At 51.2% G+C, this 16,148-nt stretch overlaps 3 protein-coding genes and 1 non-coding gene across 4 annotated transcripts; 3 read left to right on the top strand and 1 right to left on the bottom strand.

The window, feature by feature from the left end:
- The first annotated feature begins 288 nt into the window (after positions 1 to 288).
- BDP81DRAFT_43034 (uncharacterized protein) lies at positions 289 to 1,083 on the top strand. The gene has a single exon (XM_060590602.1). It carries the CDS (start codon positions 377 to 379, stop codon positions 902 to 904), a length of 528 nt encoding a protein of 175 aa, XP_060444473.1. The 5' UTR covers positions 289 to 376; the 3' UTR covers positions 905 to 1,083.
- A 1,782-nt stretch (positions 1,084 to 2,865) lies between these two features.
- Positions 2,866 to 3,906, top strand: BDP81DRAFT_450700 (uncharacterized protein; the record flags this gene model as incomplete). Its single annotated transcript, XM_060592556.1, has 4 exons — positions 2,866 to 3,113; positions 3,216 to 3,238; positions 3,333 to 3,543; positions 3,783 to 3,906. The coding sequence occupies 4 exons, from the start codon at positions 2,866 to 2,868 to the stop codon at positions 3,904 to 3,906; spliced, it is 606 nt and encodes a 201-aa protein (XP_060444472.1).
- A 5,883-nt stretch (positions 3,907 to 9,789) lies between these two features.
- Positions 9,790 to 10,970, bottom strand: BDP81DRAFT_321796 (deuterolysin metalloprotease; the record flags this gene model as incomplete). The annotated part of the gene is made up of 3 exons (XM_060584650.1): positions 9,790 to 10,369; positions 10,430 to 10,715; positions 10,769 to 10,970. 3 exons carry the CDS (start codon positions 10,968 to 10,970, stop codon positions 9,790 to 9,792), a joined length of 1,068 nt encoding a protein of 355 aa, XP_060444471.1.
- A 3,293-nt stretch (positions 10,971 to 14,263) lies between these two features.
- Positions 14,264 to 14,351, top strand: BDP81DRAFT_t196. The gene has a single exon. It is a non-coding gene; the product is annotated as a tRNA-Asp (tRNA).
- Positions 14,352 to 16,148: the final 1,797 nt, after the last annotated feature.

Raw genomic sequence — 16,148 nt, 5'->3', positions numbered from 1 at the left:
CACCCAGCACGAGCCCCCTATTCTTCGAAGGGCGGGCCAACAACAATGAAAGGTTTTCCTGGGTTCCATTTCGGTTCCAAGGATGCCTCTTGCGCCGGGCCGCCCGGGACGGAGCTGGGCACTTACGTCTGCTGCGCTGCACTGCATTCAAGCAACGGGAGATCGGACTGGGCGACTGACTGCCATATTGGGTTTTCCTAACTTGGGCTCTTGGAAGTCTGAGCCTTGGCCCTTGCGGGAAGGGGGAAGCATGGCGCAGTGAGTGGCCACGAAGGCGAGGTTGACAAGCCCGTCTATAGAGTTATGCCTCACAAAAGATGCCGTGCTCTCATGGAAATGCTGGGGATTGGTTGATGGGGATGAACTCTACTATGTGATGGAACCCTGGGGAGCTGACTGGACGGGACGCGTTGGTTCGTTTATTGCGTGTTGGTCGGCCGGTTGGTCTGAAGAGACTTTGGCAATCGGAGCAAGGCTTTCTTTCTTTCTCTCTCTCTCTTTCGGGCTTCGCAATCGCATGTTCGCGAACTATCTTTCACGAAGCTGTCGACCCCCTTTCAAGGAACAGCTTGGTTGTGGAAGGCCTCCCATTGCCCACCTGTGCCACCCTTCTCCGACTGCTCCCCCACGGTTTCGGTTCCACCTTGGCGGAGAGCAGTTCCTCAGGGTCGAAACTCTGGTTCTCTTAGTGTACCACCAAAGCAAAGATTCTGTCCTACGGATACTAGCCGTACAGAGTGCAGAACGAGTGGTTGAGCGGGCTGCCGAGGTCGAACATTCTGAAACTCTGGCTAAAAGCATTTCGTGCGTCTTCGGTGTTGGTTGGTGCCGTGCATTGCAGCCAGCGTTACATGGCGGCGTGCCTGGGGGGTGTCGACCGGCGGTTGACCCTCCGATCGGGTGAAGGAGAACAGCCAACAGATCATGAAAGGTGACAGGCCGACAGCAGCTGGGATTGTCGCTGTTGATTCCTTGCATTGCTGCCCGTATTCCATCAGTCAAATCATAAGCGGCCGTTGGTAGCCTTACAGGCGCAATAAACGCCCAGTCGGCCGGCGCGACGCCGCCCGCCAACGGTCCCCCGGCGCCCCGGAAGTGCCGTTTCCCATCTTGCAGGGCGCTTTTGTTGCCCCCGCTTTACCCCTGAGAGCCGCTTTTCTCGTTGTTCTCGTTGTTTTTCGTGAGCTGAGTCAGCTACCAGGATAGAGCAAGTTTTCTCTTTTTGGAGAAGTTGGGGATTGCAATGTTCATGTTCCCAGTCTGACTGCGAAATCATTCGACCATTTTTCGTCTTGTGTCTTGGCAGCACATCGGAAAATGACGACGCCAATATTATTTTCCGGCGGGGGCGATCAAAACTAATTGGACCCGCTGCGTTGCTGTAAAGTTTTTTTAAACCCGAGTGCGGTTGAGTTGCGAAAACGTATCGTGTCTCCCACGCGATTCCTGCGTCAATTAGGATGGACAGGGTAAACCTAGAGCGCACCCCGAAAGCTTTGGCTAAGGGGATGCAAGAAAAAGTTACTGATGCAGAAATCTGCTTTCAGGAGAAGTCGTCGTCGACTTATCGCTGACATCACTCTCAATTCGGGTCAAACATCCGTACCTAGGCTATGGGCACGCCTTGCTTGGATCGTGAGAAGTGAGCTAAGGGAACAGCTATCATCGTCTGAAGGTCCAATCTCACAGTTCTATCAAGAAAAAACTGATATTTTCTCCAACGCTCTTGAAGAGCTAGTGTATTGAGTGCCGTGCGATCATGGATGAAATACGAGATCGGGTTCACGGTGATGCTGGCAACCCTATGGAGCCGTAATTTACTAAGCTTTGTTGACACAGGGATAACGATGAACCGTGATGATCATGTCTATTTCTAGCAAGCATTCGGCGAGAAAGCCCTGTTGATCAAGTACGAATTTTGCTCTTCGAAATGCTTTTACAGTTACTTGATTGAAAATCATCTGTGGTCGTTCCTCAAAGTTCAAGATACTTTATTCCGTCAGGTTACTTAGGCACAAAAGACAAAGCTTATTTATTGTACGCGCCTAACTAAGGTTTAGATCTTGGGCGAAGAGTCTCTCAACATGCTATCAACTGCAGCTAACGCGATTTCATCACACCACCCGTCAAATAGAAAATCGTTGGCTCCCTATCCCGTTATCTTCATGTACTGCTAGACCTTTGACATAACACGAAAGCATGCGCTGCTCTAGAAGACCGCAGTCTGCGATTGGAATTTTATGCTGAGGATGAGCTAGCCTAGATTCTGTGATCGAACTTTTGGCAAAGTGGCGAACTGGAACTCTTACTCCGGGACGCTGGGAGTCCCGCAGACTTCAAAGAGACTATGTTTGGCAAATACCGATTATACCGTATGCAAGGGCGTCGTGGAAATAGGGTAAGGATATGAGTATACCTGTCAAGTTGGGGTTGTTGACGCAGGGTGGAAGCTCTCAGAGGCCAACTGCAGTTAGGGGTAGAATGATGAATTACTGAAATCTGCTCCTCCCCCGACGTGTACTCCCTGCGCTGTATATATATCTGAGCTGCTCCTTTGTTGCTTGGACTCCTTACTACCTCTAACTAACCCCTATCCGGGAGGGCTCCCTACCAGCAGAAGCGGCGGTCACAGGAGGCTCTTCGGTGTTCAGGCCTCTATCCCTCCCCAGCCTGTCGTACACGGGCAAGTCGGCAAGGGACTTGCAGAGCTTTCTGTTCGACTGTTACTACCGCTTCGACTTATGGGCGCAACAGATGAAAAGCGACCGCGACAGAGTAGCTTACGCAGTGAGCTGCCTACAGGGAAACGTCAAGACGTCATGGATGCATTACATCTTCGACCGGAGACGCGACGTCGGGTTCACCATGGACCAGATCACCTGGGCCGAGCTAGAGACCTTCCTCCAAGACAACTTATCGGACCCTGCAAGCCGCGGAGTAGCGGCGAGTATACTTCTCGACAGCGCCTCCCAGGGCGCAAAGGAGAAGGTGGACGAGTTCGTCAGCCGCATCGACGGGCTAGAGATAGAGCTTGACTACGTACCCACAGAGAAGCAACGGATTTCTACCCTACTAAGCAAGTTACGTCCTCAACTCCGCCACACCATCACGTCGTAAATAGGACTCCCTCGTACAAGGATAGAGCTAGTATCGCTAGTAAGACGGATCGAACAATCGGCTTTATTAATAGGTGATAGGTAGACCTTACCTCCTAGATATACGGACCAGACGATGGCAGGTATAGCGACGCGCCGCCGCAGTAACGAGCAAGCGACTTCGGGCAGGGTACGCCGCACATCTCTAGGTAAAGACATTAACTACTATAACTATAGGGAGGCGGGATATATCGCTAGAGACTGCCCTAGGCCGAGGGAGCAGTATTAGCAGTGCTATAACTGCGGAGAGACGGGGCACCTTACCAACGCGTGTCCTAACATGGTGTGCCGGAAGTGCAACAAGAAGGGACATAAGGCGGCTAGCTATCGTAGTGACACCGCTAGAGGCGAGCAACGGGGACCTGCTACAAGTTCCAACACAATCCCCGTAAGGAACATAGGAGCCGAGCAATGAGGGCGGCGCTTAGACATCCCGACCCATGTGCGTCTCAACAACACATGGGAGAAGCTAACCGCCATTATCGACTCGGGAGCCGAAGCCAACGTAATCAGCTAGAGTCTCGTACGGAGCTTTAAAGCCAACCCACGGATCTACCCATCGCAGAAACTAGTAGACGTCGACGGCAATACGGTCAAGACACTAGGCAGCTGCTACCTTCGACTCAGGACTACGGACAGCGACAACTTGACGGAGACTCAACTACATCGCTTCGTTATCGCAGATCTCGCGACACCGACCCTCATCCTAGGATTTCCTTGGCTAGAAGACGTCGACCCGCTAATCAGCTAGAAACATAAGAAGTAGCGATACCCTATCTATGAGAGACATATCCGCTTAGACGGACTATCTAAAGGGCTACCTAACGACTTATAATGTACGGCAATAGCGTACATAGCTATCAATCTAATCGCCGACGAGAGCCTTATCCCCTTACTAACGGTAGAGGACTAGAGACTACGATATAATAAATTCCACGACCTTTTCTTAGAGGAGAAGGCTATCTTACTACCCGATAGAGCACCTTACGATCACCGTATCGAACTAGAGGACGGTGCGACTATACTATGGGGACCAATTTACCCACTATCAAATCACGAGTTAGAGATCCTACGAGACTACCTAGTAAAGGCAGAAGCCAGGGGATGGATACGACCGTTAACGAGCCCCGCTGGCGTACCGATATTATTTGTTCCGAAGAAAGGAGGGGAGCTACGGCTTTGCGTCGACTACAGAGCTATTAACAAGATCACAAGGAAAGACAGAACGCCTTTACCGCTGATTGGCGAGATACTCGACCGCTTGTCCAACTCAGCGGTCTTTACCAAATTGGACCTCAAGAACGCTTACCACCGCATACGTATAGCCGAGGGCGACGAGTGGAAGACCGCGTTTCGCACTAGGTACGGTCATTTCGAGTACCTCGTAGTACCATTCGGCTTGACCAACGCCCCGGCGACCTTCCAAGCGCACATCAACAACGTTTTAAGCGGCCTAGTCGATACCATTTACATCGTGTACTTAGACGATATCTTAATTTACAGCAGCAACCACGACTCGCACGAGGAGCATGTGAAGAGCGTCCTCCACCGCTTACGGCAATGGAACCTGTATCTCAACGGTGGTAAGTGCGAGTTCCACACATTACAAGTGGGCTTCCTAGGGTATATCGTATCGAAGGACGGAATCGAGATGGAACCAGGACGCACCGACGCCATAGCGAACTGGCCGCTCCCAAGGAGCGTCAAGGATATCCAGACGTTCCTGGGCTTCACCGGATTCTACCGAAGGTTTATATCCGACTATGTAAAAATTACGTTACCCCTTATAGACTTACTTCTTAAAGCCAAGCCAGGACCATTGGAGCTACTATTCGATATAGTCGAAGCGTTTAGGACTCTACTTAAGGTATTCACCAAGGCTCCTATGCTACGATACTTCGACCCAGCGCTATAAACGCGGCTCCAAACGGACGCTTTAGCAAAGGCAATCGGATCCGTTATTATATAACTCTTCGAAGGGAACTGGCACCCGATAGCTTTTAAATCAAGGAAATTAACGGACATTAAGAGCCGCTACGGAACGGGCGATGTAGAGCTACTAGTAATCATTAACGCACTATATAACTAGCGCGACTACCTCGTATATAGCTAGAACGCAATCACAATTTTTATAGACCATTTCAACTTATAATTCTTAGTTAGATATAAAGAAGAGGCCTAACGGGAGACAGTTACGCTGGCTCGACGAGCTAGCGGCGTTTAATATAGAGATACGGTTTAAACCAGGCGTTGTAAACCTAGTAAATAGATTATTAAGACGGCCTAACTATAGCGAAGGAGGCTATGTTAACGGTGCGGAAGAGCTGCTCGAATAGATGAGGATTAAGCTTTATAATGTAGAAGAAGCTTGGAAGCTACTACGGGTGGCACTGTTCACAAGGGCGTAAGGGCGTCGTAGGAGCGGCTCGAAAGATAAGGAGTCAATTATATTACGGAGAAGTAAGAGAAGGAGGGTAGGAGCTCCGGCTCGAGATATAGCTCACGAGGAGCCCCTCGAGAGGCGCAACGGGGCTACGAGCCCAGGGCGTTAAAGAAGCGGCGTAGCACTCAGGGAGTTACTTAAGCCTGCCGCTAGAACTGCAGATCGCAAGCTACTCATTCTACGGGATCCCGAAGGCAGGGGAATACCCAAAACAGCGCTATATAGCGGCGAGTTACTAATGATAGGTCAACTACGAGTAGCCCAACAAGAGGACGCTTTTGTTCAGGAACGCCAGTGGACCAGGAGGCAACGACGCCCTCGCCAAGCTGGAGGAAAGCAACGAAGGAGCTAGGGCTACGACTCGAGAGGCCTGCTGTGCTACGGCGACCGAGTCTACGTCCCAATGCACCGGGGATTAATGAGAGAGGTCATAGAGGCATACCACGATGCGCCGACGGCGGGCCATTACAGCGTCAAGCGAACGATGGCTCTGCTTAAACGCTACTACTACTGGGACGGGGTAAGTAGAGACGTAAAGAACCATATTAACACATGCATAGTATGCCAGAGAACAAAGCCACGTCACCACAGACCCTACGGCCTACTACGACCTCTGCCAGCACCTTTAAGGCCGTGGCAGGAGATATCCCTCGACTTTATCACCGGCTTGCCAGCATCGACAACGCTGATAGGAAAGAGGCTATGCGATGCGGTACTAGTAGTGGTCGACAAATTTACGAAACATAGCGTCTACATAGCTACCAGGGCGACGCTCATAGCGCAAGGGTTCGCCGATCTACTGTTCGTAAGGATTTTCACCAAGTTCGGCGTCCTAGAAGGCATCGTCTTAGACCGAGGATCCCTTTTTACGAGCAAGTTCTGGACTTACCTATACTACCTCCTAGCTACTAAGAGATGCCTAAGTATAGCCTTCTACCCGTAGACGGACGGTCAAACGGAGCGACAGAATCAATATCTCGAGCAGTACCTACGCTACTTCTGTACTTGAGACTAATCCGACTAGGCTCAGCGCCTTCACCTCGCTAAGTTCGTATATAATAACGTATAATATTTAGTAATCCGAAAAGCACCCGCAGAAGCTCTCTTCGGCTTCCTGCCGAAATGCCTAATATCATTTCTAATAGGAACGAATAAAGGGACGTAGAATGTCTCTGCCGAGGAGCGGGTAGTATACCTATGAGTAGACCAAGTCGCTTTATAACTACTACTACGGAACGCCAGAAACGTATACGAGAACCAAGCTAACTGTCGGAACGGCAAGGCTGATAAGGAGCAATGGGCAGGTATCGTGGGCTGGCTGGCGCCTGCCCTGGGCGAAGTGGGACAACTGGCTTAGTCACCACGGCCGGTTAAGGTGGGGCAACCACCCAGGCCGTCACCACCTACTTCGACCGACCCCTGCCCACAATGTAAAATAGGAAGGAACAAGAACAACAACAGCAATTATCACGGACATCGACGTGATTGTTGCCGAAGATACACCCTCATGAGGAAATGTATCACGCCTGTGATACCAACACTAACAAATCTAGGGTCGATAAGTCGTATAAAGTAGGCGATTGGGTTCTGTTATCAGGAAAGAATATACGGAGGTAGCGACCGAGCCGCAAGCTAGCTGATAAGTACCTGGGACCCTTCATGATCAAAGCGATCATTGGGACCTCGGGAGTCGCGTACGAATTAGATATACCACGATGGTACCGGATCTATCCCATCGGGTGCGGATGGACGCCATTTTCGCCAAGCCCCAAAATACCCACTACTTATCCACTATTACCGCGCATTTAAAGGGGTACTTTGATGGTACGTCATTTATCCCTATGCTCTGTTACCTATTATCACCACAATTACTACCAATTTGATTGATGCTGTAATGTCTCCTAATGATTCTGATTCTGATGCTTCTATTACTTCTGTACGCAGCTGTATAGTAGTTGAGGTCCTTCCAGAAGACCTTACTGCTGCCTGCAATACAGACTGTACGCCCGAGCGCTGTGACGCAGCAACAGTCCGGCCCTGCGAACCTCCGGCTACCGAGCATGGTCTTCCGGGCTCCTTCCGGCCCTTTAACGTGCCGGCCACTCGAAGGACAACACGAAAGGGCTGCTAAGACTGTAATGTACCGTTATGTATTGATAGAGATTGCTGGTACCTTTGGCACACCCAAAATCTATAGAGATTGGAGGTACTAGAGATCTATTGGTTAACTTAAAGGGTTTCCAGGCCCTTATTGGCTCTACCCCGCCCTTGGCGAAAATGGCGTCCATCCGCACCCGATGGGATAACGTGTTCTACGTATCACTTCTGGAGCCTTACCGACATTGCGAAGGAGCACCTCGAAAGCCATTACCTATTGGCGATATCGACGGCGAGCCCCTTTACGAGGTAGACAAGATCATTCAACATAGGGGGCTAAAAAAGAAGAGACAATACTTGATCAGGTGGAAGGGTTATGGCAGCGAGGAGGACACGTGGGAGCCGGCATCATACATCGAGGACGCAGCTCTAATCAGCATATACGAAAATCGGGTATCGATTGGGCGACGAGCCCTAGCTCCTAATGAACCCAAAGAAGCAGCTAACTAGCTGCTAAGAAGACCCCTAATCAGGAAAGAAGCTCCTCCAGAGCCACATATGCGCAGCGCGGGAAACCCTCACTCGGCACTATTAGCACTATCGTCCTCCTCCAACTGGTCCTCGTACTGCTCCCCCTGCTGGGCGAGCAGCTACTACTGATAGATATAAATAATCGAATTAGGAGGATATACGTAGCGTAGACAGGGCGACTTACCTACGCTATTATGGCGCCTATACGGACGAGCTTATCAAGAATAGAGCGAAGAAGCTGCGCCTCAGCATCGCTGCGGTTCGAGGACGAATTACAAGAGGCGCTACCACGCTATGACTTATTATTGCTATCGTCGAGACCCAGAGTGGAAATAGCAGAGCGACCGGAGCGCTTTAGCGCTTTCTGCGCGTTTCCCACCGCTATACAGTAGGTATTATAGGCCTACGGATTATTAGCAAAGAACACGAGCAGCGACAAAGCAACGACAAAACAACGACATACGTCCTCATCGCGGCGGTCCTGGTTAGACGCGCGCGCGGTGCTCCAAAGCGCGCGCACAGCAGAGAGGGCGGTGTGGGGGACCTCATCCTTGCAAGAGTGGTTCTGATTAGTACACTCAACGCATCGAAGTCCTTTTCCTAAGAATCTAGTCAGCAACAGCAGCTAGAAAGTACTTATAGAGCACCTACCAAGCTAATCGAAGCATTCATGCTCCGGATCGACCGCCTTGCGCGCGACGCACGAGGGGCAGGGGACCTAACGACGGGAGCCAGCCTTGACGAGCTTCTTGTTTTTCTTACGCTTCTTCTTGGGAGTCTGACATGATCAGCAAGAGCACCAACGGAGCACCATCAGAGCACCGACAGAGCACATACCTCGGGACGTGAATAGGGCGTCTTCTTAGGCGGATCACCGCCGCCGTTCGGGGGCTGCACGTCCGAGCCGCCAACGACAGTACCCCCGGAGATAGTAGCGACGCCACCAGTTCGCTGAGGAGGTATGCTGTGGAACTGGAGTAGAGAAGATCTGGAAAATTATTAGCAAGCAGAGACAACGCTACCACAGGGAGATAACGCAGCGCGTTTATTGCTACTAAGCTTCGAGGACGAAGCCTAGTTAGAAGGGGCGCCCTGTCAGAGCCCTCCCGGATAGGGGCTAGTTAGAGGTAGTAAGGAGTCCAAGCAACAAAGGAGCAGCTCAGATATATATACAGCGCAGGGAGTACACGTCGGGGGAGGAGCAGATTTCAGTAATTCATCATTCTACCCCTAACTGCAGTTGGCCTCTGAGAGCTTCCACCCTGCGTCAACACCCCAACCTGACATATTCAAGCAATGTTTCACGCGGACACTGATCACTTTCAATAATTTGACAACTTCAGGAGTTCAACCGTTACTTCATAGGCTACTTCTAGCACTCAACTTACATCAAGCCATTCCCCGATCAAGGTCCCCCCAGGCATATAAATATTCCGCGGTAGTTCCCACTCTACTCGAATCGCCAACTGAATTATAGACATTGAAAGAAGGAAGGGCTCTAATCCCCAGAAGGAGGCAGCTCCCAGGCCAAACTATGCATGTACGTCACTGCGACGAACACGCTTAGCCGGTGGTGCAGCCACCGAGGCGGACGCTCCCAGCGTACATCTCGTAGGTGTCGGCGTTGGCAGCAGCCTTGGTGGCAGACAGGGCCTGGGCGGCGGTGGGGCCGTAGGCCCAGTCGGTGGTGCCGTAGAGATGGGTCATCTCGTGCAGTATGCTGCCGGCACGGTCGTAGTCGTCGCCGGAGCACTGGGAGGCGAGCTCGGGGAAGCCCCAGAAGCCGTTGTTGGGGCAGGGGACGATGACGTTGTCCGAGGGGACGGTGTAGAGGAGGGCGCTGCCGTCGGTGCAGTCGCTGTAGGTGTCCGTGCAGGAGATCTTGGGGGAGGTGGTCTGCACACCGGCGACATCTTTGTAAATGGTCTGGACCTTGGAGGCGACCGAGGTCGACTTGAACCAGGTGGTGTAGTAGTAGGACGAGGTGCCGGCCGCGGTGGAGGCAGCCTTGGCCATGGAGATGGCGTCGGTGACGGAGGTCTTCAGGGAGGTCGTCTGCGCGGTGGTGCAGGACGAGTAGGTGATGGCACGCTTCTGGATGCGAGAGTTGAAGGTCTCATCACGCTTGCGGGAGATGTGGTCCCTACAGATATCAGATTAGCAAGAGAGTTGCTTCATTGTGGGATGTTGTGATGGGACTCACTCGGCAGCAGTGGTCTGGTCGACAGTGACCTCAACCTCGCCGGAGGTGACATCAGCGCAGGAGGCCAAGTCCTTGAAGGCGGAGGGGATGCTGTCGCCGACGGCGTAGCGGAAGCCCTGGATGGCAGTGACCTTGGCGTCGGCGATGCCGTCGAGCTTGTAGCTCTTGGCGGCGTTGACGGGGACGGTGATGGTCTCGCCGGCGGCGATCTTCTGGAAGAGCTTGGCGTCGAGGCCAGTGCGCTTGTAGTTGACGAAGATACCCTCGAAAGGAAGAGCAGTGCCCTCTGTTGTTTGTTAGACACCGCTTTCAAAGATATAAGTGCTTGCTGTTACATACCGGCATCGGTCACCAGGAGGTCCTGGGTGGCATGGTCGCTGAAGACGGTGTTGCCCTTGAAGACGGAGACGGCCTCGCTGCCGGTGTTGGTGACGGCAACGTTGACGGTGTGGTTCTCGGCATTGCTGATCTCAATGGAGAGAGGGCAGGTGGCCGAAGCAGCACCAGCGAGAAGGGCGACGGAGAGAGCCTTGGCAACCATTTTGACCTAGAGACCTGAGGGATGAGGGTTGAGTGGATAGAGGGGTGAAGAGAAGCACCATGAGACTTGTTCGCGGATTCCTGGGCTATATAAATACTCGATTTGTTTTTATTCTGTCCGACAATATCATGAATGAATGTCAGCATGGTTCAACAATAACAGGGCTCCGATAAGCCAGATCGGAGCAATGTCTTCGTCAAGAAGGTGAGATCAGAATGGTGAGTCTCAAAGTGCACGTCTCCGCCGGTCGTAAATGTGGGCGATTCACGATGAGCATGGCTAGTCTGGATCTGGCAGGAGCTAAATCAAGCATCACTAATACTTGTCGGGGTAGCTTGAGTCTATTCAAGAAAAGCTTCGGGAACTCGATCCATGTCGAGGAGGTGCGGAAGGCAGAGGGTGGGTAGCGTGCATACCACACGCTGGCAGAAAGCCGTTGAGCAAATCAAAAGGAACGCGGTAAACAGCAGATAGTATCGGGATAGTCTGGTGATCTCGGGATGCGGGCAACAAGGGGGAGCGGATGGCCCGGTGCAGCGCCGCAAGAGAGGCCGGGGAAACCGGCAATTAAGACGCATGGGCGGGAATCCCACCCTCAAGACTAAGTAAGTTAGGAAGGCTGTTGTGGAATTTGGTGCGAAAAGGGGAGGTCCTTAGGTAATGAGCAGGGTATGGCCTGGCAATTCATTGGAAAACAATAAGTATTGTCGCATCAGTCCATATCGCGGGAGCGCCATGTGTGGACATTACGGCTATGTCCGCTTCTACGTTATCAGCGAGTTCCTGGCCAGACGATGCGCGTATGCGCGTAACTTGCCACTTTGAACTGTACTTGGAATCAATTGCGGAAGTTGCTTAGCGGGCGGGTGGGCGGACGGGAATATCATCGCCTTAAGGATGCTGAGAGCTGAACTTCCACGCCTCATCTAATCATGAGCCTCGCCAATCGGTCTCGGAGTGATTGACGACAGTGGTCGCCGAGAGGAGCGATTCTCATGCCGCAAAGAATGATTTTGCTCATGAAAATGACAAGTAAACATGATACGAGGAAGTATACGTTCGACGAGTCTAGCCAGGGCAACAGAGTTGAGGGGCAGATGCGAAAACCGGATGGGAAATGAAGCGGATACCACTAACGGCCTGTCATCTTGCCATTTTAGGGGACATCCGCCCCGATCTCGCGCCGAGGTTATGCTCAAACACACAAACTCACTTCTATCCTGACCTCTTGTTGTCTCTGGCACGTCGTTTCTGGGCTTTTCTCACATCTACAACATCAAATATGAAGTTGTACATAAGACGGATCTTGAAGTTGATGTTGGATCTAGGTTCGGTCCCTTGAAGGTGGATCGACGTCTGCACTGAAGCCAAGTGAAGCCAAGTGAAGCCAAGACTCTTGGCTGGACTGCTAAGAATCTTGGCCCAGCGCGACATCTGTGATATCAGATCTGGGCTGCAGGACCCCTCGTCAGTAGTCCCGTCTAAGATCATTAGCTGGGCAAGCTGTACTCCGTGATACCTTGTCGTCAAATGATGTCACCTTCGGAAGGAGTCCAACAGCGACCGGAAATGCGCCGGAGCGTGAGCGTTTGCGCTGCGTCCAGTCTACCGATAAGAGATTAAATGCAGTGTGTTGGAGATCTCCTTTGAGGCATTGAAATTTTTTGGGCTCACAGAGACTTATGCCTCTCCTCTGAAAGTCCTGCCAGAGGTCGCCATAGCTACCTACTTAGCTTGCTCCTGCTACCTTACTGCGCAGAATCTTTGCTGTCATTCGGTCTCTTGAGCATCTCATGGAGCAATAACACCGCCTTGCCCAAAGCAACCTTCACCGTTATTCTTGGGATTCTTAGCCCGAGTCCGATTCTCCCTACCGCCTCTGCTACCCCATTGGTTCAACAGTCAGGGGTCGGAGAGCAAGCTGCATCATAATCGCAATCTACTTCAACGAAGTCTGGCAGTTTCATTGCCAATACTGCCAGCTCCCCTCAAAATTCCGGAGGTCTCATTCAGAGCTCATCAAGCTTGGCAGCAGCACCCACTGAGACCGGCGGTGTAGCAACAACCACCATCACGACCGTGATCCCAATCACCCTGGCTTCCCAGAGCGAAAGCAGCGCCCCCCTCGAGACGGCAAATCCTTTGTAGACCGTCACTGGGAACGCCTCAGCAAACGCCCCTTCGCGGACGAGTCAGAGTGTGCAATCCCAGACGCCTGTTCAGGTCTCGGCTTCGACTGGTTCTCAAGCAGCTTCCTCTTTGTCCGTCACCAAGATGTTTCTGGTCTTCATTCTCTTGGCCGTAGAGGGATTCTTCATCTGCTAATCGAGTTGAATGTCACTCAAAATGGTGATAGCGAAACATCGAAGAAAGTAGAAGAGAAGAGCCGATATGTCGCGACGGATCTGTGCCGGTGTTGTAATGGGTAATGGGGGCCAAATAATGCGTGGATGCGTCAGTTTGCTGGTCAGTGGCCTGTCGTTGGTCCGAGTCAGAAAGCCGTTGAAGCTTGTGTGAGACATTCGTCTCATTTTGTGGCAGTTTTTCTTCATTTTGTGGGGTAATTAGCCTTGGAATCGTAATCATTAGCTCTACCATTTTAATCTATCTATGCAGATATTTCCGGTATTCCGGCATCCTGACCCTTGTCGAGCTGACTTTGCCATTTTGATACTAAGACATGGAAGCTAGACTAGCCTATGTGAGCCAAGGGAGTCGCCTGTCCCCACACTGACTCTTGGTATTCTGCTTGCGACAGAAAGATGGGGCAGAACTGGAAATACGAAAAAGAATTTCCAAGTCCAGGGGATCCCGCAGCTGCTTCTTGAAAGGTGCGTGAGCTTGTGGTCTAGCACAGGCGGTTACGATAAGGGCGGTCCAAAACTTCAGACACTGCCGAGGCGCCTCTGCCATGGTTACGGAAGACGCTTCAGTCAATCGTGAAGGTGACCTTTTGGCGGGTCAAGATATCCATAAGAACAAGACAGAAGCGGATCCCGAGAGTTAGGTACGCTAACAACGAATGATTTCCGCCTACCTACTAGTCGTCAACATCGCCCGAACGTGATGTAAACTTTAAAGATCAAGACGCCTAAGACTCACGTGGTTGTTATCACCCATTACGCAAAATCTAGCTCTTTGGAGGTAAGGACATCCATTCGAAATAGATGAACCCTGGCAACAGTAATGGCACTCCTCGTGATGTCTAGTATGGGTCCCAAGCAAGCTCATAGGACAGATTTCGCCCATTGTCACCAACCAAGCAACTGTCACTGGATGTCAACAGCCACCAATCCCCGATAGTCTAGTGGTGAGGATATCTGCTTGTCATTGAAGTTAAGAGATTCGCAGGGGACCGAGGTTCAATTCCCCGTCGAGGAGTTCTTTTTTGCTTTTGGGGCGATCTAAAGTCTCTAGACTTCGTCTTAGTGCGATCTCTAGTCTGTATGGCACGTTAGGAAGGTATTCCAGACATAAAAAGGTGTTGAAGGGTTGCACGACAGCGCCTGGAATGAATCTCCCAGGACTTCAATTGAATTTCCGGTTGAACAATCATTTGTGTTTCTAGCCGACTAGCGTTATTGGCAGGACTTCGACATATAGGTAGTCACAGAAAAGTCGTGGAGAGTGGAGGCAATTTAAGGGACCGGGAGCGCTGCGCGACTCATTTATTAGAATCTTGAATTGAGAAGATTTGAAGAAGGAAAACTCGGAAACACTTCTAACACTGTGCTCCTAACTTCCATTGATCCTTTGATTCATGGTGACCTGGGAGCCATATGATGATATATCGGATGACACCTTCACTGAGCTCAGGTAATTGCAACACCTTGTGTTTTCATCAAGACCTCGCGACTTTCCCAGTAGAGCTGCTCAATATTGGCTCTTCTATGCTGAGACCTCCGGGAGTGTTGTTGTGCAGACTCATCAAGGTAAAATAATGAGACTATTCTGAGTGGCTACGTACAATTATGGCAATAGCCACGTCCCAGATGCTCGTATTCGCTATGACGAACACCTCCCAACGCGGTCTTCTACCTAATCCGAACCACAGCCTAAAACCGACCGAGTCATCAATTACAAATTTATCATTCCATTACTGAAAAGAACTTGACACAAATCTCGAAAACTCAAAACTCATCGCGAGAGTACTGGGGAAGACCATGATGAGAAGTAAGCTGTCCGTCCTAGTGTAATGCAAACCATCATGTTTGATTGGTCCTCATATCGGATTAATCAGTTACTAAGCTTCAACCTTCCAACTAGGCCAAAACCGTTCATCGGACATTGAAACAGGTCATCGAGATCGTAACATGCATGAAGATTGCGACTCTGAATTTCTTGTCTGTCGTCTTCCCTCTCCCTAATTATCGTGGCGTGTGTCATTATTCAACCCCGCAGGAACTCAACTTTTTAAGCTATCACGTCACATCCACGACTTATTATGGCTTCGACTACACAGAATTCAACACTTCCCTCCTCATCGTTAGTTTCCAAGTTTCAGCGACTAAACGGTTCCCGAGCTATTGCAAGAGTATTGCGATGGGACGCGACATGGGCACTCGCCCAATGTCCCTTCTGCGAACAACCCCATCGGCATACCATCAGCTTCTTCCCAAGCGGCGAGCAGAGTCTACGTAAGCCGAGGTCAAACAGTCCATACACTTTCCGAGGATTGGAGCCAGAGACAATGTGGTTCTTCATCGCACCATGCATTACCGCCGGCTACACATACAGGCTTGTCTTTCCTTTTGAAAAGCATGATGCTGTGAGGAAGCTGTCGTGGCAGATCGGGACCTCTCCATCGGAGAAGACTGACGACTCACATTTTGAATGTTTCGAAACGGTTGGTTTCCAGGACCCCGGAGTGCATTCTTTGCCGGAGCCTACCCGGTCAAGTCAGAGCAACAGCTTGGTGGACCACTTTGAGAGCATCAGCATCAAAGACCATGCTGTTCCTTTTGGAAACGAGAGACGGGACAATGTCATCAGCCCTGCCCAGGCAAGGGACTTGCCAAAATTTGGGACAGGGGCAAACGAAAAAGGGGACCGTTGGGGTTGCGTTCACGACTACGCGACTTGCCCTCACTTCAACCACGACCTACGCATTGAAGGAACTCTAGGCTCTCCAAGGCTATCCATGGAGGTGGCCCACGGGAACCGCACAAATGTACAGGA

This window comes from Colletotrichum phormii, assembly GCF_030913505.1.
Source record: "Colletotrichum phormii strain CBS 102054 chromosome Unknown BDP81scaffold_12, whole genome shotgun sequence".
Lineage (NCBI taxonomy): Eukaryota > Fungi > Ascomycota > Sordariomycetes > Glomerellales > Glomerellaceae > Colletotrichum > Colletotrichum phormii.
This window is presented reverse-complemented; position numbering and strand designations above follow the sequence as displayed.

Excerpts from the sequence above, each read along its gene's own strand:
- BDP81DRAFT_43034 (XM_060590602.1), top strand. The coding sequence starts at position 377 with ATGGAACCCTGGGGAGCTGACTGGACGGGACGCGTTGGTTCGTTTATT.